At 37.8% G+C, this 24,864-nt stretch overlaps 1 protein-coding gene across 10 annotated transcripts in view; it reads right to left on the reverse strand.

Moving 5' to 3' along the window:
• The window catches only part of PARD3B (par-3 family cell polarity regulator beta), a 1,156,296-nt gene that overhangs the window by 306,880 nt on the left and 824,552 nt on the right, over nt 1–24,864 (reverse strand). For 9 of the 10 annotated variants that reach the window (XM_037009251.2, XM_037009249.2, XM_037009248.2 and 6 more), the window contains one exon: nt 9,791–9,835. The exons of the other annotated variant lie outside the window; for it this stretch is intronic. In XM_037009251.2, coding sequence (XP_036865146.2) covers nt 9,791–9,835 — 45 coding nt within the window. The remainder of the gene's footprint in view (nt 1–9,790; nt 9,836–24,864) is intronic. 10 annotated transcript variants of the gene reach the window in all.

The raw sequence follows: 24,864 nt of genomic DNA on the forward strand, positions 1-24,864 counted from the left end.
ATAACAGCAAGATACAGTCAGACAGGAACAGAAAGCAGCTTTGTGAGCTGGGAACATGAGCCATGAGACTGTCTGATGGTGTGGGGTGGAGGGCAATGGTGGCATGGGACAAGGCTAGATGGGCAGGTCATGAGCACATGACAGAAGGCATGGAATGACCTATTAAGATCCTGAATGCTTCCCTCTTGGTAGAGCCTAAATACAGGAACAATATCCTCTTAAAAGATACATGTCTTTTAATGTTTCTCTTCCTCCCCTGCAAAAAACAGTACTCATTTATGAAACTCGTGTGTACACATATGTACACGTACACATAACTAATCTAATATAAAGCAATACCACAATTATCAAAGCCAATATATTCTAAATATTTCTCACCATTAGTTGGCAATATTATACCTTTATTAGATATTCAAAACAAAATTTAGGTTTTGGCCTATTTTACATTATTCAATATAGACTGGGTAGTCTTTTACATAAGAGATCATCTTCGGATTTCCCAGGTTGGGTTTTAAACTTGTCTTTCTAATAAATGCAATGGCTAATTTTTAGCTGAGAAAACTTAAGAATTAAAACCATTGCTGGAATGGCTAAATATCCACTCAGTTAACACTGGTTGGAAATTGAAAATAAAAAGTCTTCCAAACAGCTGGCTTACAACCTATCTGGGTCATTAGAATCAGAGTGTCTCAGTTTTGTTCTCCACAACATATTTGTACATGAATTGCCTGTCTTAGAAGAGTGATTTTTAAATTCTAGGTCTTGGTGTAAAGTTTTCTAAAATAAACACAGGAACTGAAAAGTCTTCTAGCTCTTCCCATCTGCTCTTCATAAGGGGCTGCCATTACTTAAAGATAGTAGATATGGTGTCCACTGGCTTTACTGAACTAGTTTCATTGCAAAAAGGTTATTGGGGGCATCCTAAAGCTAAATATAAAGGGAAAAAAACCAGAACTGATGCTTATATTGTAGGTTAAAATTTATAGTTATTATGTTCACGAGAATGTGCTTTGTTTTTAACCATGGTACATCCAAATTCATACAATACTATTCTGATTCTTGATGGCATTTTAGTACTCTTTAAAGTCACCCACTGTTCTCTGTGGCTCCTATGGTTCCTCTCCAGTTGCAGAATGAATCCAAAGTTGTTACCCAGAGCTCAGCCTAAAGCAAAGTTTTGATGTCAAACATTCACATTGTATTTTTCAACTATCATGAAGTTACTTAATGACATTTCTCACTGCAGATGTTCATTCTGGCATTTAGTAGCAGAATTATCAGTTCCAAACCACTGTTGTCCAAATGAATAAGACACATATACCCCAGGGATGCTGAAGTTTGAGAGTTCACCCATATTTGAATAACTTGACATAAATACAAATACTCTCTTTTCTTTATAAAATTATTTTTCACTTGTTCAAACAATTAAAACATTCTAGAAATTCTATATCTTCTAAATTAGTGCACACTTAGATCTAGTAAATTTTATCTCGAAAGATAAATTGTCAGATTCTAAATAATGAGAGAGAGAATAAGGAATTTTGTTATTGAGAATTTTGTAATGTAAATATCAATATATAAGGAGATGAGGAAAAATATGTACCAAATACCTCCCATTAAAAATGTCCATTACAGCAAATAAAATAATTTGTCCTGTGCATTTATATTTAGAGGAAAGAGAAATTGGATACCATAATGAAAGTAAAAAATATAGTGACTAGCAATGATAAAATATGAAAGAAAGATAATAAACTTTGAACAAAATATAGAGCTTTTGTATTAGAAATTTGTTCAGTTCTGGTAGGTTTCAATAATAGAGGCTTAAAGGAAAAATGAATGCTGTGCCAAATTACTGTATCTTCTTGTTATCCATGTTGGGTTTGGGAAAATTTTGAGGATTTTAATGATAGTTTGGTTATTAAATCAGGCAGAACTGGTAGCAATGATGTTCGAATTCACAAAGGAAGAGACTGCTGAAATCAAGGTCAACAGATGTGAGCCTCAGTCTGTCACTGACCAGTGGTGCCCTTGATGGGGGGTGACTTTTAAACAATTGGCCTTGGTCTACTCTTTAAAATAAGTTGGTCCTAATATTCTATAATACCATCATAAACAGAGAATTGAAAATACAACTCTAAGAGATAACATTTCAGTTCAGGGAAAACTAGCTCACTGCTACCCAACCCTGAAATGTAGTATACATGTGCATATGTAGGAATAAATATATTTGTTCATAGTTTCCCATCTGATTTAGCTTCCATGACTCAAACCTATTGTCAGTTACCTATTATCTACATGGGCTACCTAGAATCTAAGTATTTCTTATTTTCTCTGTCAGCCTATGGCCAACTCTATAATGCCATTATGTTGAGACTTGGACATCATCAAGAAAATTGAGACCATTTAAGTCCTTAATTTCTCATCCCCTCTACGACCTACACATTTTTCTATACCACATCCTCCCTGCCACTGTCTTTACAATCCAGGCTCAGCCTCTTGAAGGCCAACTGCTATAAAATTATATACTCTTAATTTGATCTCTTTTCTCTTTCCTATTTCTTCATTCTCCCACAAATGTCTCTTTTCCCCTCAGTCTACAAACACAGGTCAGTGTTTCTGGAAAGATCATCTATGCTTGTTTCCACCTCCCACAGCTCCCTAAGCTACTTAATTTTTTACCTGTTCTCCTGTCTACTAATACTCAGTCTGCTGAAGTGATTATTAACGGCTCTCTCTCAATTTCCAAACTTTGTGAAACTAGGCATTTTCTCAAAACCTTCTGCAACCTTGGGACCAACCATTTCCTCCTGGAAAATCTTCATCTCCTTATTTTTATGAGACAGGGTCTCTAAGACAATTCATCTATGTTACCATTGAGTCTAAACTGGCCCAAGCGTTGAATCACTGAAGAGTGAGAATTAATTCTCTTGATAACTGCACAGCCATCAGAACAAACCAGGCCCACCACTCCTGCCATCCTCAGTCATTTTCCGAGACATGAGACCCCTGGCCAGCACCCGCTGTGCTGGTGTATCACACCACTCTGTCCGTCTTCCCACCGGCTCACTGTCCTCCTTTCTCCTCCTTCCTAGACTCCTCCACTTTGCCTTCCTGGGTCACCACTATCTTTCTGTGGGTGACAAAATGCTGTTCACTTTCAACCTCCTCTCTGAAAATCCCCCTGTCTTTTAGCCTCAATTGAAATCTAGTTCTCCAGTAAGAATCTGCTTCCCCCTCTCATTTGAACCTGTTTCTTCTCACCCATATCATGTGGGCGAGGGGTGGGAGTGGGGTGGGAGGGAGCCAAATGTTCTCCACACTTTTCATTTCTACTTTCAAGTATGCTGCTCCCCTACTGTCATATAAAATCCCTACTCCTTCCCATTTCCTGTCATCCTGCCACACTTCCCTCTATTCCTGATTATCATTCCCCTCTATTATCTTCACTATCAACCTTAACTCATGAAAGCTCTGGCACACAGCTTATGCGTTTCCTCTCAATCTGTCCTATTTCCATTTTATCTCCCTTGTAAACAAGAGTTCTTGCCTCAGGAAAGTACTAGTCCAAGGAGAATAAGAGACAGGCACATCCAGAAAACCTAGAACTAAACTAAACTGGAGCCACGCCCAGCCAAACACTGCTGAGATCAGCAAATCCCAGCCTACGTAAAGACATGTGATCAAGACATAAATATTTACTCTTGATTTTATTATGCAGCACACTGTGACAACAGCTGACTGCTACACTGAGAATCAAACTGGAACCTTTTCCTCACTCACCCACTAATTTAAAAAAAATCAAGTTTTCATTTCCTAATTATTTCTTATTTTTCTTTCAGTTATCATTACTAATTTTCAACTTAGCCTGTATTATCTCTTATCTGGATTCCTGTGATGGTCTCTTTACTATTCTCTATGCTTTTTATTTTTTAGTCCCTTCAAATCCTCACAACCACCAGAGTGGTATTACTGGAATATAAAATATAAAACTGACCACTCCCCTCTTTTAATCCATTTGGCTTCTCTGAGCCAATAGGGTACAATCATATTCTTTCATCTGGTTGGAGTGCCACATGACCTAACCTTTGCCTGCTTGCTCAATCTGGCATCCTGCCATTCTCCCCTTTGCACTTGGGACGCACTGAATTGCTTATAGTTTCTTCAACACACCATTGTTTCATGTTTTCATAACTTTCCATATGAAATGTGTTAGCTGATTGACTTCTTCTATTTCTAAAACTTCGATTTATTTCTCAGATCCTTCTGTTGAAGCATTTCCTGTCTGAAACATGACAGCCATCCCCCACTCCCAAATGGAATCAAACAGTATTTTCTCTGAGAGGATTTCTGCACTGCACTCTTTAGCATGAAGGTACCAAACCAATATTTAATTAGATATTTATATGTCCTTCTCCTCTACTACTTTATAAACTTTTTTTTAAAGGCAGAGACCATATATTATGTCACTTTGTATCTCCAACACTTAACATACTACTTGTCACAGAGCAGCTATTTAAGAAACATGACTGCAACTGAAATAATTAAATTTGAAATTTGATTTATAAACAAAAATCTTGTCTCTGTTTACTCATGAAATTCTGAGGTGAACACACACCATATTTGAGTAGCAATGAGTCTTATTTCTAAAAAGACTGAAATACTTGTTTCTACTTCAATTCAATTCATTGAATTTTACAGAGCAGAGTTTTCAGTAGCCTTTTACAACATAGGAAACACCCATTGCTTCATAATCTAGTTCGCACAGGAAAAATTCTAGATATAGTGCTAAATTTTTTTATGATAACATCCTGAATCCCATGGAAATGTAAAAAAAGCTGAACCATGTATACATTTCTTGTGTCTAAAGCTGTATTTATCCAATGTAACAAATGACAAAAGCTTAGAAAGTACCCAATAAAGACGATTTTCCAAATAGATAACCATACGGTATTACCCTAACTGATTAGTGAGGAAAGAAACAGAGTTCAAGTCCACTATCCACTATCTCCAAGATTTTAGTTTTTCATTAACAGTAACGATAAAAAAATCATGAAAAACCATAATCCAATTTAGAGGAATCATGAAAATGACCATGGTTGCTGTTCCAAATTTTAAATGCATGTTTAAGTTTAGATATTCTATAAAAGTATGGAATAAGTTTAAAAATTAAGAAATGTCATTTAATAACTCATTGCTCTGATATCAAAGTGACTAAAAGATCAACTTATGTTTTTAAAAGCTCTATTTCTTTTGGAGAGATCTAGAGATTTCTCTGGCTGCATTTGAATATTCTAGGTTTGATATTTACACAGAACGATTAATACACAGAATATAAGGTCTGCCAAGCTAGCAACTTGTATATTAAACTCTCAGCACTTGCCATAGATAATACACCTTACATGCAGCTTTGCTATAATTTATGCATAATACATGCACATTACATGCATATTTTCTCTCAAACATCTCTTTACTTGGCCCACACATTCATATAAATATACGCATGCATACAGGCATACAGGGAAACAAAGGAAAGAACTATTATAGTAGATGTCCCTCTTATACTTCTGAATTACACTAGTTTGCTAGATAAGTTATACTTGTTATGCTCCTGCTGTTTTGTTGGTGGAGGTTACAAAAGGTAAATAAGGATTTATGGGATATCTCGATGTGTGTGTCATGCCTTTTTAACCAGACTGTGTCTCACTCTTATATTCTCAGTTCCTGGAACTGTGAGGTATTAGACACATGCTGGTAGAAAATGAATTGGTCAAAAGGTACAGGCTCTACCACATAGCATCTGGGTTAGCAGCCTAACCCCACTAGTTACCAGCTGAGAGACCAAGTATGTAAAGCCCTGAGCTGTAGCTTTCTCAACAGCAAAATGTGTTAAGATATCAACATACTCAGTGGGCACCTCAGATAGAGACATCTCCCTAGATTGTTAATGAGTACTTGCTCATTAATTGATAAACTTATGCCAGAAAAGGTCTAGACTTACTGCCAACCATTACTTTTACAGACTTGCTTGTTTTACAGCTATATAGACAGGTGTTTGAGAATATAAGAAATTAAAATAGGAATAGGAAAGCTTTTTAGTCCATTTTGCTAATTAATATGTCAGAGCTCATAAAGAAGAACTCATCGGCTTTCTTTAGTACTGCATCATCTTAAAGAGCTGGGTCAGCAAAGATCTCTGCAGACAGTCAATACATATTAAAACAGTTCCAAGCAGTAAATCACAACAACAAAAAATGAAGACAGTAAAAAAGTAAAATTTATAAGTCCTTTCTGAATAAATGCTGAGGAGAATTAAAGTCTTGCTGTAGGTGTCAGTTCAATATGTAGAAAAAAAATTAAGGAAAATATTCCTTCTCAGGCATGGGTTATGAGTCTGCATACAGCAGAATTAAAGTATACTTTAAAAAAAGAAGCTATGCCAATTTGATGACATTTTCTCTGGATTCTAATATTCCATCAGAATATTTAAGTTATTTTTTTAAAAAGGCATTACTGTTTAAAATAAACATTTGCTGAAGTTTTTTTTTTAACCCCTGCAGTGTTGGGATTTAATTTTGTCCAAATTTAATTAGTGAGATACGGAAAGAGGTAAAAGACACTTTTTTGGTTTTTCAAGGCTTTCTGAAACTTGTGATTTTTCTTCAAGGAAGCAAACAAAAGATATTTGCTCCCAACCTCTCAGAGAAGTCTCACCATTCCACAGCCACTATTACCTCTTGTACATGCAAGAGGGACTTACCAGATTAGACCCAGGAGAATCATCCTGCCATCTTTCTTGCCAAGCTAGGAGAGGCAGAGCACTGCAAGGGGAGTCCCCTGAGATAGGTTGCTAGAGAGATCTCAGGAATGCTGGACTGATGCCTGAAGGGGTGAGGCAACACCACATTTTGGGCCAAAAATGTTAGCAAGATTTATCTTAACCTGAGCCTTTGATTTGATCTGAGCTCTGAGGAATCAGCCTTTTAAAGATTAAGTCAAGGAAAGGGTGCCAAAAATATTGTCACAAATTTGGGAGGTGCCCAAGCCAGACCAACAGATGGAACTTGGCATGAAATGGCTCTCCACACTAAGTAGCTGACTCACAAGAAATGTTAGCTCAGATAAATTTATTAAAATGTTGAGTATCATCCCAAATAAGAAGATGGATGATAGATTTAGGTCAGTGCATACAATTTAACTTTCTGATGGTCTTGGGATAGTATGAAAGCTGCCACATTTCTATAATTTAAAGAGACAGAAGGAGATATTCTTTTTTCTTAGCAAAAAAAGATATTACCTTTTTACCTAATATTCTGGAGAAGGGATTTGGGGAAGAGACAGGCAAAACAAAAGAAGTTGAATGGTCCCTTTCAATACCTGCGAAACCAGTCTGATCATGGAACATTACACAGTCCAACCCAATGGGTAACTTGCTTAGTGGTCACAGAGTGTAGCAGATTGAGACTATAGTTAGGTATTAGATGAATTTTTAAAATGTTTTTATAGCTGAAAGAGGGTGCCAGAATCCAGGGACCCCTAGTCCTCTTTCACACCACCATCACCATCACCAAAGCCTAATGAGAAGCTACTCTACAGAAATGCAGCACATGATGCTAGGAGGGCTGCACTTTAGGCAAAGGGTAAGTTCTTGAGGATTGTTATAATTCAGGGCTAATTCCCCAAAATAAATAAATAAATAATGGGGGAATGGTAGATTCTTGGAGTATATAAGTTTATCACCTCCATAGCACATTTTTCTTTAATGCTGCTATTTCCTCAGAACTGTCCTTAATGTTTCAGAGTGCTCTAATGTAACTGGAAACTTTAGGGATTGTGTGGCCCTCTTCACTGTGTTTTACTGTCTGCCACTGCTGCTCCAAAATTATCAAGTTTCTGGTTGTTTTTCAACATTTGCACTGGACCCACAGACAGCCAATAGAAAACTTGATGGGCCTGTCATCTGATATAAAAGTACGAAAAATATAACAGTGAATATTGTCATAACTAGTTCATTAGTAACCAAAAATCTTCTTTAAAACATCTTCTGTCTTTAAGCAGTATGGTTCACATGATATAAAGACTGTTGGTACTACTTCTATCGACCACTTAAAGTAAAGCTGCCACGTGGAACCTAGAATTAATCTACCTGACAACTTTAAAATTATGTCATTTTTGTCACTGTTTTTTAAATCTGGAAGATTATTATTTCAAGTTTTGTCCTTAGAGTAATTCTTTGCTAATATTTTTTATATCCTACTATATAATATATATCATTCAAATTCACCTAAAACATTACAGTAATATACTAAGGTAATCATGTTCTCATTTAAAGACAGTGATAATAACTTTTAGTTACTGGCTAAGAGTAATTTATGTTTGGAAATTTTAAGATGAGAATAAGATTTGAGTTTCTGAAAAAGCCAGAAAGCTTATCATTTCCTCATTTAAAAAACACTAAATTGGTAAACGTTCTTAAAAACTCTTTCCACTTTTTACCTTGAAGCCTATCATAGTGTGTAAAAAGCCTTTATTTTCAAGTATTTATATGTATAAGAGAACTAACTACAAGCAGTACCATGCATTTAAGATGAAAATAATATAAGCTATCCTTGGGGATTCTTGGTCATGAGAACTTCCTTCTCTGACTCCTAAAAATATTTCCAGTAGTAGAGAATTTAATGGACAAGGACGATGGGAACAAGCAGCATGCAGCGATTCATCATTCCCACTGAAATCTTTTTTTTTTCATAATAATCTAACCTCTTATGTTCTTTATTAAGAGAAACAGAAAAAACAAGAAATCTAAGAGTTATGAACCAGCCTTTCCCTGCTGTTATCACTAGAGTATCTAGAGAAAGAAGAAAAGAAAAAAAAAATCATCATCTTGCCCTGGAACGTGATGGAGGTAATGAGGCATCGAGGCCACTTACTGCTGGAAACGTAATTGGCCCATAAATGTAGGAGACACGTGGTGATCGGAATGACTTCTTTGTTTCAGAAACAGAGGGATATCAACAAATTGTAACCCTTCTGTGGTTTGGAGTGGGAACTGTAAGAGTAAAAAGGATATTTTCCCCCCAAATAATGTGTCCCTAGAGGAAAGGGATTATTGCAGTATTTACTAGCTTAGAAGCTTGAAGTGTTCCAACTCATGCAAATAAATGATGATGAAGGAAGGGCAAAGGAATAGAAATAGAAGGCAGGCCAGAAATTAAGGAAGAACTTGAATTTTAGACCTGAAAGTATCTCATGAATGATGCAAAAAGACCTACTGGACCTGTAGAGATCCTTGTGGGCTTCCTAGAGAACCTCCAGGGTTCATGAGTCTAAGGAAAGATAATACAGTCATCTCAGTGACAGTCCCCTTTAATAACAGGCTTTTCTGAGGAGAAAGAAATGACCACAGTTTCTTATTCTGGAACTGTTAATCCTGATATCTGAATGTGAATGTCATCATGGTAAAGTCATTCAAACTTTCTTAAGTTTACTTTATAGTTTTTGTTGTTTTCCTCAGGGTTCAGCTGACATACAGTTTTAAGATTTTTGCTTTATATTAATTATTATTTTTTGAAGCATTTATTCTTCCCGCTCAAACATTTTGAGTCAGCATACATTATGCCACTATACACACAGTTGAGTAATAATTCATTTTTGTAGAAGTCAGAGACATCTCATGTATTAATTAGCAAGCCTCTCAGAGACTGTGGTTGGTAACAGGTTTCAACTGCTACTTAAACACAGCCAGTGATTTCCAGTAAGGAGAACATAAAGTCAGTGAAAAGGAATTTCCTACCTGACTTGTGTCCAGCCAATGAGTGGACTTTGCTTTCATCTGGCACTGAGAACAAATAAGAGAGACAAGAATCAGACATGCTTGTAAATCAGCCATTTTTTGAACAATAAATTGACACAGATTTATAATAAGTTAAATATTTGACTGGCAAAGATTTGGAAAAAAAAATCCCCCCAGCCTACCTGGGGCACTCATGTCCATTGATAAATATTATGAAGATAGCTATGAAGAAATACATATTCATTAAACTCCTATGAATATAATTTCATTTCCTTTTAATTCTCAACACTTTCAGTTCTTTTAACTGGCTTACCGTTTCCATGTGCACGAAAGGATAAACCCAACTCCTAGGCCTACGCATATTATAAAAATCTGTGGGCATAATGGCAATATATACATTCAATACTGAAGGACTGAACTTCTATATCTGGTGAAATGGAGTAAAAGGAAACAGATTTACAATCCTCTCTGAAAAAAAATTAAAAATAGGCAAAACATGAAACCATGGCATTCAAAAGATTAGACATCAGGCAGCAAAGGACAGCAACCCAACACAGGGAGAACAAGTGAGGCAAATCCTACAGTTGCTACATTTAAAGAGAGCTTACTGTCTGGGGTGCTTCCCGGATGTGGTTCAGGGAAGGAACCTGGGCAGAGCCCAGGGATGTCCCAGCTTTGAGGACATGGAGCTAGATGTCCAGGGAGGCCTATGCAGATGGAATTTGTAGGGTAGAGAATCAGAGAGGAAAGAGCTATACAGAATTCTTTCTGAGATTTGCAGAGGATCCCCTCATATATTTAGCTGAATACTGATGACCACACATAAGTGAGAAAACCACCCAAGAACTGAAAAACACCCAGAAGCTGAAAAGGACCATCATCTGAAGCTCCTATTGGACTTGGAATAGAGTCCATTTGCAATAGCTGGAGTGAAAAATTCATAATTCACGGGCATCAGTTAGAATATGAAGGACCTTATTTCAGCAGTAGGGAAAAAAGTAATCTGAGATTAACAAAGCTCTGATGAAATGGATTAATTTCTGAAAGACATAAATCACCAAAGTTTAAACAGGAAGAAATAGATAATCTGAATAGCTCTACAGTTTGTTTTCAAGTGTTTTAACTACTTTAAAGTTTGTTTAAAATAGTTAAAACTTTCCCACGAAAAAAACTCTAGACCCAGATAGCTCTACTGGTGAATTCTACCAGACATTCAAGGAAGAAATAACACCAAGTCTATTCAGAGGAGGGCATATTTCCCTATTCATTCCATAAGGCTGGTGTTACCCTAATACTAACATCAGGCAAAGACATGACATGAAAAGCTATTAACCAACACCTCTCTCATGAACATAAATGCAGAATTCACAATCCTTGGGCACCTCAGCATGGATTACCACTTTAATATTCAACAACAGCTGTTCACCATTCACCATGAGGCCCTGTATATGTTAGTCCTGTAAGCTTTGGTGTTCAAGGGTAGAACAAGATGAGGAAACTTTGCCAATGAGGAGGACCTCCTCCATTTTCCCTAAAAGCAGCTTGCTCAGGCTAATGTGACCCTTTCTTGGTCTACAACATTCAGTCATATTACACTGACCCAGTTACTATACATGTTATCTTGCCACTTTGAGCCCTCCTTTCCTAAGCTACTTCTGTATTTTCTAGATAAAAGCACTAAGTGTCGGAGGCAGAGCCAAGATGGCGGCGTGAGTAGGACAGTGGGAATCTCCTTCCAAAAACATATATTTTTGAAAATACAACAAATACAACTAATCCTAAAAGAGAGACCAGAAGACACAGGACAATAGCCAGACTACATCCACACGTGCAAGAGCCCAGCGCCTGGTGAAAGGGGTAAGATACAAGCAATGGCCCGGTGGGACCCGAGCGCTCCTCACCCCAGCTCCTGGTGGGAGGAGAGGAGTCAGAGAAGGGAGGGAGAGGGAGCCCAGAACTGCTAAACACCCAGCCCTAGCCATCCGCACCAGAGCGCAGACACAGTGCATGTGTGGGGTGCTGGAAACTAGAGAAACAGGACAGCAAGACCTTTGAGTGGGTCCCGAAGCCAACGCCCCTGTGACAAAGAAAAGCAAGTGCTTTTTGAAAGTCTTAAAGGGACAGGGATACCACAGCTGGATGGAAGCTAATCGGGTCAAAGTCCAGCAGCTGGAAATTCCAGGGAATCCCAGGTGCACTAACCCCCTGGGCAACAGCTCTGAGACCCCTCGTGGACGTAAACAGCCAAACAGCCCCCATCCATTACCCCTCCGGGGCCCCGCCAGAGCAGAGCAGCAGCTTGAGGCTGCTCACGCTCACAGCAAGGCGGCTTCCTCCATACCGGCTGGGCAAGACACAGAGACCCAGTCTACATGCAATTGCCCAACACAAGCCACTAGGGGTGCAGTTGTCTGAGTAAAAAAAGGCCAGGAACTAGTGGAAAGCCTTGGCCCTTCCAGCTGACAGAAAGTAAATACCTCACCATTGCACCTATCAACATGAAAAGGCAAAAAAATTTGATCCAGACAAGACTAACCCAGACAGCTTCAACATCTGCTACATCTTCCCCTGAGAAGGAACCTGGGGAGATAGATTTAACCAGTCTTCCTGAAAAAGAATTCAAAACAAAAGTCATAACCATGCTGATGGACTTGCAGAGAAATATGCAAGAACTAAGGAGGGAGAATACAGAAATAAAACAATCTCTGGAATGACTTCAAAGCAGAATGGACGAGATGGAAGAGACAATTAATGGACTAGAAAACAGAGAACAGGAATGCAGAGAAGCTGATGCAGAGAGAGATAAAAGGATCTCCAGGAATGAAAGAATTTTAAGAGAGCTGAGTGACCAATCGAAATGGAACAATATCCGCATTATAGGGGTACCAGAAGAAGAAGAGAGAGAAAAAGGGATAGAAAGTGTCTTTGAAGAAATAATTGCTGAAAACTTCCCCAAACTAGGGGAGGAAATGGCCTCTCAGACCACAGAGGTACATAGAACTCCCATGACAAGGGATCCAAGGAGGGCAACACCAAGACACATAATAATTAAAATGGCAAAGATCAAAGACAAGGACAAAGTATTAAAGGCAGCCAGAGAGAAAAAAAAGGTCACCTACAAAGGAAAACCCATCAGGCTATCATCAGACTTCTCAACAGAAACTCTACAGGCCAGAAGAGAATGGCATGATATACTTAATGCAATGAAACAGAAGGGCCTTGAACCAAGATTATTGTATCCAGCACGATTATCACTTAAATATGAAGGAGGGATTAAACAATTCCCAGACAAGCAAAAGTTGAGGGAATTTGCCTCCCACAAACCACCTCTACAGGGCATCTTACAGGGACTGCTCTAGATGGGAGCACTCCTAAAAAGAGCACAGAACAAAACACCCAACAAATGAAGAAGGGAGTAGAAGGAATAAGAAGGGAGAGAAATAAAGAATCATCAGACCGTGTTTATAATAGCTCAATAAGCAAGTTAAGTTAGATAGTAAAATAGTAAAGAAGCTAACCTTGGGTTCCCTTTGGTAACCACAAACTTAAAGCCTGCAAAAAGTACATACCTTTCAATAATCACCCTAAATGTAAATGGACTGAATGCACCAATCAAAAGATACAGAATAACAAAATGGATAAAAAAGCAAGACCCATCCATATGCTGCTTACAAGAGACTCACGTCAAACTCAAAGACATGCACAGACTTAAAGTCAAGGGATGGAAAAAGATATTTCATGCAAACAACAGAGAGAAAAAAGCAGGTGTTGCAATACTGGTATCAGACAAAATAGACTTCAAAATAAAGAAAGTAACAAAAGATAAAGAAGGACATTACATAATGATCAAGGGCTCAGTCCAACAAGAGGATATAACCATTCTAAATATATATGCACCCAACACAGGAGCACCAACATATGTGAAACAAATACTAACAGAATTAAAGGAGGAAATAGAATGCAATGCATTCATTCTGGGAGACTTCAACACACCATTCACTCCAAAGGACAGATCCACTAGACAGAAAATAGGTAAGGACACAGAGGCACTGAACAACACACTAGAACAGATGGACCTAATAGACATGTACAGATCTCTACATCCAAAAGCAACAGGATACACATTCTTCTCAAGTGCACATGGAACATTCTCCAGAAGAGAACACATACTAGGCCACAAAAAGAGCCTCAGTAAATTCCAAAGACTGAAATCCTACCAACCAACTTTTCAGACCATGAAGGCATAAAACTAGAAATAAACTGTACAAAGAAAGCAAAAAGGCTCACAAACACATGGAGGCTTAACAGCACGCTCCTAAATAATCAATGGATCAATGACCAAATCAAAATGGAGATCCAGCAATATATGGAAACAAACGACAACAACAACACAAAGCCCCAACTTCTGTGGGATACAGCAAAAGCAGTCTTAAGAGGAAAGTATATAGCAATCCAGGCATATTTAAAGAAGGAAGAACAATCCCAAATGAATGGTCTAATGTCACAATAACCGAAATTGGAAAAAGAAGAACAAATGAGGCCTAAGGTCAGCAGAAGGAGGGACATAATAAAGATCAGAGAAGAAATAAATAAAATTGAGAAGAATAAAACAATAGCAAAAATCAATGAAACAAAGAGCTGGTTATTCGAGAAAATAAACAAAATAGATAAGCCTCTAGCCAGACTTATTACGAGGAAAAGAGAGTCAACACAAATCAACAGAATCAGAAACGAGAAAGGAAAAATCACGACGGACCCCACAGAAATACAAGAATTATTAGAGAGTACTATGAAAACCTATATGCGAACAAGCTGGGAAACCTAGAAGAAATGGACAGCTTCCTAGAAAAATACAACCTTCCAAGACTGACCCAGAAAGAAATAGAAAATCTAAACAGACCAATTACCAGCAACGAAATTGAAGCGGTAATCAAAAAACTACCAAAGAACAAAACCACTGGGCCAGATGGATTTACCTCAGAATTTTATCAGACATACAAAGAAGATATAATACCCATTCTCCTTAAAGTTTTCCAAAAAACAGAAGAGGAGGGAATACTCCCAAACTCATTCTATGAAGCCAACATCACCCTAATACCAAAACCAGGCAAAGACCCCCACCAAAAAAGAAAACTACAGACCAATATCCCTGATGAATGTAGATGCAAAAATACTCAACAAAATATTAGCAAACCGAATTCAAAAATACATCAAAAGGATCATACACCATGACCAAGTGGGATTCATCCCAGGGATGCAAGGATGGTACAACATTCGAAAATCCATCAACATCATCCACCACATCAACAAAAAGAAAGACAAAAACCACATGATCATCTCCATAGATGCTGAAAAAACATTCGACAAAATTCAACATCCATTCATGATAAAAACTCTCAACAAAATGGGTATAGAGGGCAAGTACCTCAACATAATAAAGGCTATATATGATAAACCCACAGTCAACATCATACTGAACAGTAAGAAGCTGAAAGCTTTTCCTCTGCGATCGGGAACAAGACAGGGATGCCCACTCTCCCCACTGTTATTCAACATAGTACTGGAGGTCCTAGCCACGGCAATTAGACAAAACAAAGAAATACAAGGAATCCAGATTGGTAAAGAAGAAGTTAAACTGTCACTATTTGCAGATGACATGATATTGTACATAAAAAACCCTAAAGACTCCACTCTGAAACTACTAGAGCTAATATCTGAATTCAGCAAATTTGCAGGATACAAAATCAACACACACAAATCTGTGGCTTTCCTATACACTAACAATAAACTAATAGAAAGAGAAATCAGGAAGACAATTCCATTCACAATAGCATCAAAAAGAATAAAATACCTAGGAATAAACCTAACCAAGGAAGTGAAAGACCTATACCCTGAAAACTATAAGACACTCTTAAGAGAAATTAAAGAGGTCACTAACAAATGGAAACTCATCCCATGCTCTTGGCTAGGAAGAATTAATATCATCAAAATGGCCATCCTGCTCAAAGCAGTATACAGATTCGATGCAATCCCTATCAAATTACCAACAGCTTTCTTCAGTGAACTGGAACAAATAGTTTAAAAATTCATATGGAAACACCAAAGACCCCGAATAGCTAAAGCAATCCTGAGAGGGAAGAATAAAGTGGGGGGGATCTCACTCCCCAACTTCAAGCTCTACTACAAAGCCACAGTAATCAAGACAATTTGGTACTGGCACAAGAACAGAGCCACAGGCCAATGGAACAGAATAGAGACTCCAAACATTAACCCAAACATATATGGTCAACTAATATTCGATAAAGGGGCCATGGACATACAATAGGGAAATGACAGTCTCTTTAGCAGATGGTGCTGGCAAAACTGGACAGCTACATGTAAGAGAATGAAACTGGATCACTGTCTAACCCCATACACAAAAGTAAATTAGAAATTGATCAAAGACTTGAAAGTAAGCCATGAAACCATAAAACTCTTAGAAAAAAACATAGGCAAAAATCTCTTAGACATAAACATGAGTGACCTCTTCTTGAACATATCTCCCTGGGCAAGGGAAACAAATGCAAAAATGCACAAATGGGACTATATCAAGCTGAAAAGCTTCTGTACAGCAAAGGACACCATCAATAGAACAAAAAGGTATCCTACAGTATGGGAGAATATATTCGAAAATGATAGATCCGATAAAGGGTTGACATCCAAAATATATAAAGAGCTCACACACCTCAACAAACAAAAAGCAAATAATCCAATTAAAAAATGGGCAGAGGAGCTGAACAGACAGTTCTCCAAAGAAGAAATTCAGATGGCCAACAGACACATGAAAAGATGCTCCACATCGCTTGTCATCAGAGAAATGCAAATTAAAACCACAATGAGATATCACCTCACACCAGTAAGGATCGCCATCACTGAAAAGACAAACAACAACAAATGTTGGCAAGGTTGTGGAGAAAGGGGAACCCTCCTACACTGCTGGTGGGAATGTAAATTAGTTCAACTATTGTGGAAAGCAGTATGGAGGTTCCTTAGAATGCTCAAAATAGAAATACCATTTGACCCAGGAATTCCACTTCTGGGAATTTACCCCAAGAATGCAGCACTCCAGTTTGAAAAAGACAGATGCACCCCTATGTTTGTCGCTGCACTATTTACAATAGCCAAGATAGGGAAGCAACCTAAATGTCCATCAGTAGATGAATGGATAAAGAAGATAAAGAGCTCACACACCTCAACAAACAAAAAGCAAATAATCATATACACAATAGAATATTACTCAGCCATAAGAAAAAAAAATCCTACCATTCACAACAACATGAATGGAGCTAGAGGGTATTACGCTCAGTGAAATAAGCCAGGGGGAGAACGACAAGTACCAAATGATTTCACTCATATGTGGAGTATAAGAACAAAAGAAAACTGAAGGAACAAAACAGCAGTAGAAGCACAGAACCCAAGAATGGACTATAGTTACCAAAGGGAAAGGGACTGGGGAGGACGGGTGGGAAGGGAGGGATAAGGGCAGGAAGAAAAGAAAGGGGGTATTATGATTAATATGCATAGTGTGTGTGGGGGCACGGGGAGGGCTGTGCCACACAGAGAAGACAAGTAGTGATTTTACAGCATCTTACTATGTTGAAGGACAGTGACTGTGAACTTGGTGACAAGTAGTGATTTTACAGCATCTTACTATTTTGATGGACAGTGACTATGAACCGGGATGTGGGGGGGACTTGGTGAAGGGGGGAGCCTAGTAAACATACTGTCCTTCATGTAATTGTAGATTAATGATACCAAAAAAAAAAGCACTAAGTGTCTGTGTATTAACTCTTTAAAAATCTTGTTAGACTTTTTTCCCTATTTGCAGTTGGAAATATGTCTGTTATACCTATAAGGATCCAACAGGGGGCCAAATTCTTTCTAAAAAAACTTACAGTGGCATCTGCAGTATAAATAGAAAGAAATACTGGGAAACAATGATGATGATAAAAAATAATAATACTTGTAGTTAGCACTTACTAAGCACTTTAAAAAAAAATTTTTGTATCATTAATCTACAGTTACATGAAGAACATTATGTTTACTAGGTTCCCGCCTTCATCAAGTAGCCCTCATAACTCCCATTACAGTCACTGTCCATCAGCATAGTAAGATGCTGTAGAATCACTACTTGTCTTCTCTGTGTTGCACAGCCCTCCCCGTGCCTCCCCCCACATTATACATGCTAATCATAATGCCCCCTTTCTTTTTTTGCCCCTTATCCCTCCCTTCCTGCCATCCTTCCCAGTCCCTTTCCCTTTGGTAACTTTTAGTCCATTCTTGAGTTCTGTGATTCTGCTGCTGTATTGTTCCTTCAGTTTCTTCTTTGTTCTCATACTCCACATATGAGTGAAGTCATTTGGTACTTGTCTTTTTCCATCTGGCTTATTTCACTGAGCATAATACCCTCTAGCTCCATCCATGTTGTTGCAAATGGTAGGATTTGTTTTCTTCTTATGGCTGAATAATATTCCATTGTGTGTATGTACCACATCTTCTTTATCCATTCATCTACTGATGGACACTTAGGTTGCTTCCATATCATGGCCACTGTGAATACTGCTGCAGTAAACATAGGGGTGCATATGTCTTTCTGAGTCTGAGAAGTTTTATTCTATGGGTAAATTCCAAGTAGTGAGATTCTGGATCAAATGGTATTTCTATTTTGAGTTTTTTGAGGAACCTCCATATTGCTTTCCACAATGGTTGAACTAGTTTACATTCCCACCAGAAGTGTAGGCGGGTTCCCCTTTCTCCGCATCCTCACCAGCATTTGTTGTTCTTAGTCTTTTTGATGCTGGCCATCCTTAGTGGTGTGAGGTGATATCTCATTGTGGTATTAATTTGCATTTCCCTGATGATTAGTGGTGTGGAGCATCTTTCCATGTGTCTGTTGGGCATCTGAGTTTCTTCTTTGGAGATCTGTCTCTTCAGCTCCTTTGCCCATTTTTTAATTGGATTTTTTGCTTTTGTTTGTTGAGGTACAAGAGCTCTTTATATATTTTGGATGTCAATTCTTAATCGAATCTGTCATTTATGAATATATTCTCCCATACTGTAGGATACCTTTTTGTTCTATTGATGGTATCCTTTGCTGTACAGAAGCTTTTCAGCTTGATATAGTCCCACTTGTTCATTTTTGCTTTTGTTTCCCTTGCCCGGGGAGATATGTTCATGATGTTACTAAGCACTTTTAACAGGTGGTTTCTGTCCTTTATTTCTATTAAAGGATATCTGCACTTTATATCTATTAATTCACTGAATCCCCAGGATTAACTGTAAAGATAGGTATTACCATTTTCACTTTACCCATAAAGAAACTGAGGCATACCTCACAAATGGAAGAGCCAGAACTTAAACATTGCACTCTTAACATCTCCACTATACTTGTGATGACTCATAAAGGAGTTATTATATTTTTTGAATCATCAGAAGCATGAATTAAGTATAAGAGAACACTTAACAAACACCTATATGTTAGACAACTATTATCCTTTTCATTTGAATAGATGTTATTAATATGAATCTTTCTGTGGTGACCTATGTTAAAAAGTGTTAGGTAAAATTTTGTTTAACTTGTTTGGAAATCTACAGTTCTACTGGGTTCAAGCTAAAATATTCATCCCTATTTCACAGTGGAGAAGTCACCTGTCTGAGTTATATATTGATTGGAATGTACTAGTTATGTGCAATTTAACTGTCTGTGCCTCAATCTCATCATATAAAAATTAGGATAATATTGCTTATAAGGCTTGTAGTGAAGATGACATGTGTAAGTTAATGCAAAGCACTTAGAAGACCCTATCATAAGTGCTTAATAAATATGAACCATTATCATTATTATTAATGAGAAACTAAATAGAATGGCAGAATAACATAATAGCTAATAGTGAGATAGATGTGGGTTAAATCCCAGCTTTACCAAGCAAGTTACTAAGCTCTTTTTAATCTTAGTTTCGTCATGTGAAATATGAGATAAAAATACTACAAAGGAATTACGAGAGCTAAATGAAAAAAATGTGCAAAAACACTGAGCAAAATGCCAGGTACATATTTCTCAATAAATGAAAACTTGATAAGTGGAAACCGTGAGAGTGGTAGAAGTTGTGAATTTGATAGGATGTTGACTGGTGTTCACGATTTAACTTGCCTGGGATTATAAAGGAATAGAGGGAGAAAATGAGAGCATATGCTTCGGGCAGGGAGTTAGGTGCTTCTGATTGTCTCATCCAGAGCCAAACACCCACACTAGATTTTTACCTCCCAGTTTACCTGGTTCCTAGTTCATCTTGTATTGGAAGTACTCAGACTATATGGTCTTATTATGGGCAGTTATTCTGAAAAAGGGATTCATACAAAGATGGGGTTTTACTGTCTTGTTTTTGTCCTTTTTTTCTTTTTTTAACAACTGTAAGTTATCCCATGAAATCCAAGCCAATTTAAGTAGCATGATTTCCCCTGCCATCTTAGGTTAAACACAGTACTTTCTTCACTTTTTGGCTGCATACTATTTATTATTCTTAGTAGGAATACTTATCATTATTTTAATTGTCAATTTGAAATTCTTTGGAATACTTACAAACTATTTCAAGAAAGAGTGTAGAAAATCCAAATGGGTGATAGGCATAAAAATTAGGGGTCTTTCTCCAAAATATTCACTGACATAGATGTCTATCTTTAGGCCAGAAGATAAGTGAATAAACATAATAGAAGAGAGGGAACTGTAATGACTTAATAGAATACATTTCATTTAAAGGTTAAATTGGGAACAATCATCTTTTATGAACATGCTTAGTGCTTGGAAGTGATTTAAATAACAGTAGCAAATGAGAAAATGAGGTAAAATTACATACACCACCACCACTTTAAAAAAAAATGGCAAGTGTTATAATTAATGCACCAATTCCTTCATAACTCCTGTTACCTTAGAGCTACTATGAAGTTATCTTTTGGGGTTAGAGCCTAGGTCTAGACATTTCACTGAAAAATATTCAGATATTACAATGACTGGAACAGTAGCAATATGAATGTGACAGGTGCGCCATTTCAAACAAGGACCTTATTTACAAAAGCTTGAAAAGTAAGTGGGCCAGATGTGGGAAAGGTCTTCCATTCCCAAATGGTAAGATACCAAAACCATCAAGTAAGAGAGTATAGATGGAGTAAGAGCCAAATTTTCTTGTTCTGGTTCTGATGACAGATTCTTTTCTTTTTCTTTCTTTTTTACAGTTCCAGAGCCTATTATATTCCCTTCTTATCCTTTAGTTTTACACAAGGGCTGGTACTACTTGCTCTTGATTACCTTAGAGGGATATAACAATAATGAAGAGATGTCAGTGGAATATATTGAGTCCTTCTGATGATGGAATTCATAGACATTTTTATTGTAACTGTTAATAATTACTTGCAACTGTGGATGTGCCTCTCTTGAGATTTCTCTGAATTTATTTAGATAATGGAATTTCAATACTAAGCTCAGTCTTCCTGGCATTCAGCTCAAGATCGATGGACACTATTTGATTTAATTATGGTAAGGTGCTTCTTAAGGAGGATAGTCTTTGGTTTGGATGTTTGTTAATCTCCTGGTACACCCTCTGGTTCAAGACAACTTGCTCAGGGAACTCAGAAGGCTGATAGCTTATGTTTCTAGTTATCTTGGATGTAGACCTTTGAAGCTAATTAGAACTGCTCAACACTGATGGCACCTTTTTAAAAAGCATGGATAAACACATTATGTCTTTTGACTTAATTTCAACCATGTTCATTGTTACAATTGAGAGAAATCATAAGTAAAGGAAATATAGAAGGGAACCAATGAAAAGGATGGCATTCCAAGAACTTCATAGTTGCAAACATTAAAGTACATACACTTATGTATATTGGCATCCAAGTGGGATACATTTATATTAATATAGTGATCACTTAAAGTGTTTTATTTTTTTGTCAAGCCTTCTTATAAACTTCAAATGCATTCTTGCTGGGGGAAAACAATCCCTTTGCTTATTGATAGCATTTGATATGAATTCTGTAACATAAGTGACTATTAGGGACTGCACTTGCTTAATGCAAATTTGCAGAATAGTGGCAGATTTTGGTGAGTTAATGGGCCCCATATGCTCTACTTACGCTGACAGTGATGGTATATTGCTAACATGCACAAATCTCTTCATATAACAATTGCCATCAGCTACAGTTATTCTTTTTGAGAATGCCAACACTATGTCATGAGTGGGGAATATGCAAATGTGTTCATATTCCCAGTACTTCATGTTGAGATAATATGATAGAAAGCAACTCTAAAATACGACACAATGTTTACCTTTTACATAGCTCTATTTCATCTCATTTTTGATTTCCGTGTTTTTGACACATAGATTCTGCAGTTTTGAAGGTGATATTTGGCACAATAGAAATGTATCTTCTACTGAGGCCATAAGTACTTTTTTGGGTAGTCTGGTAGGAAATTAAATATTATGTAGTTCCTTAAGGGTTAAGAAAGTTGTTTCCAAGAGTTGTTCCTTAAGAACTTTAAAAGAAATAATGCAGTTGCCAATATGAAGAATCAATTTTCTTCTCTTTTGGCAGATCAATTTCTGTGCAACTGATTGATTTCCAGAATTTTTTAGGATGCAAATCTGTTTCAAGCTGTAAATTAAGTTATTTTCTTAGCAACCATGAACTATTACTGCATTAATTTATAGTGTTTTCTTATGTCAATGACCATTTGGCCTACTGTTTCTCTCTAGGGAGACTTCTTGAATTTTAAGCACTCTGAGTTTTTAGGTGGTGAAAAATTCTTCCATCTCCTGAAAATAAAAACAAACAACACACACACATACACAAATACAAAACAAGGCTTTTGCTGAAAAGGGGCTTAGGGAATTAGTACAACATAATGACGCAAATGTCTCTCACCATCTCTGTCAGCAGCCTTCCCGCCAAGCACTGTGAGCTCCCTGGATGTCTTGCTGCTCAGACAATAGGCTAGCTGGACCTCCAGAAGTTTTATTCTAGTATTACAGGTAAACCTCTCAGCCAGAGTGCCAGAGGACAGAAATGAGGGCCCACTTTCTTACAGTAATTGTTCATGTTCACGACTTTTCAGCGATCTCTTTAGAATCCCCTTTCTTTCTCTATGAATCTTAGGAGAGCTTAAAGTTTAGAAAATCCTCTACTTTTCATAGGTTTGTATAGTATTATCTATCTCATTAAAGAGACTGGAAAAACATAATCATCCCTTCACAAACTTACAAGTTCATTTGTTCTGAATCCATTCAATAGACATAATCTTTCTCAAGAGTCAGATATTTAAACCTGGGGTCTAATAAGGAGATACCAATAAATAATATATTGATACAATGTAATGTAACAAATAGTATAATAAAGGATGAAGGATATGCTTTTGGAATATATTAGAAGGTGTCAGAAGATTCACATGAAAATTCACAGAAATAATAAAGGTTTCAGGGGACTGTGTACTTGAACCATTTGATCTGAGATGAGAAAAGACAATTTTTAGCACCTGGGACACCTGTTCAACCATGGCAAAAGAGTAGCATAGAAAGGGAGGAAGAGCTCACACACTGACCTTAAAGGGGCCTGGGTTCTGGCACTAATTCAGTGTGTGACCACTGACTAACTACTTAGTCTTTTTCAAAAGCTTGCTGACCTTACTTCTAAAATGTAGATAATGCCCCTAATCTCAGAATATAAGACACTTACAGGAGGTAAAAAATTATGGAACCTAGTAGAAGAAGGTGTTTAAAAATGGATCATGATCAGGAGGAAGATGACAGCATGAGAGATAAGATGGAGAATTCCTCACAAAACTACATATATTATGAAAATATAGTTAATACAACTAATCCAGAAAGAGCAACAGGAAAGAAAGCTGCACCTGACTGCATACACCTGGAGAACAGAGGAGACCTCATGAAATGGGGTAATGTACCAAAGCAGGACACAAGCCATTCACCCACCCAAGCTCACTGATGGGAGGAAGAGAAACAGAGCAGGGAAGGGGTGGAAGCCTAGGACTATTGAACACCCATCCCTGGAGATCTGCTATGGGAGCACAAACCTAAACTTCATGGTGCTCTAGAGATTAGTGGGAATGGAAAGCTAAGACAGGCAGAATACCTGGGGAGACTGAGATTCTAGCCATTTGTGGAGGACAGGGAACCACGTCTGGGTGCTCTGGGACAAAGGAAAGGCAAGTGGTCTGAGAGGCTTCCTAGAAGCAAGAGGGCTGCTGAAGGGGCAGGGTTTGCATGGAGCTTGCTGTGCGGGAGAAGGGATAGTTGGACAAGGTGGTCTGGGTATACTTTGTCCAGGAGGTAGGGAACTTTCAGGAGCTTCAGCTGCTCCATCTGCCTGGCTGGCTACTCTGCTCAGAGGCCCCTCACTGTGATATGCAGCCTGCTGTGCCTTCCTCCTGACCTGATGGCACCAGTTCACAAACCGGCAGTCCCTGCCTTGTTGTCAGGCCAGCCAGAGGGAAGACCCACCTACAGCAGCTACAGCACAGAGGCTTATACCAGTGTGCTGGCCCACTGGTCTGACAGTGGAGCGAAGCACTGTGGCGGGAAGCAGGAAACAGCTTCTTCTTCCCCCAAGGCACCAGCACCGTTCCCTTGCAACACCCGACATCACTCCAGGGCCTGAGCAGCTCCATAGACTAGAGCTTCTGGGCACTAGAGGGCACCATATACAAATAGGAAATGTCAAAGGAACCTGGTTTAGACCAAAATCTGAAAAACACCAGAAAAAGGCGCATATGAAACTGAACTCACCAATCTTCCTGAAAGTAAGAACAAAATAAAAATAAAAAACATGCTCATGGAGGTACAGAAAAATATTCAAGAACTCAGGGCTGAATTTAGGATGGAGATTCAATCATTAAGAAATTCCATATCTGAAATGAAACACACAATGGAGGGAACTAAAAGCAGATTAGATGAAGTAGAAGAGATGGTAAATGGGACAGAAATTAGAGAAGAGGAATACAAAGAAACTGAGGCACAGAGAGAAAAAAG

This window comes from Manis javanica, chromosome 12 (genome assembly GCF_040802235.1).
Source record: "Manis javanica isolate MJ-LG chromosome 12, MJ_LKY, whole genome shotgun sequence".
Taxonomy (NCBI): domain Eukaryota; kingdom Metazoa; phylum Chordata; class Mammalia; order Pholidota; family Manidae; genus Manis; species Manis javanica.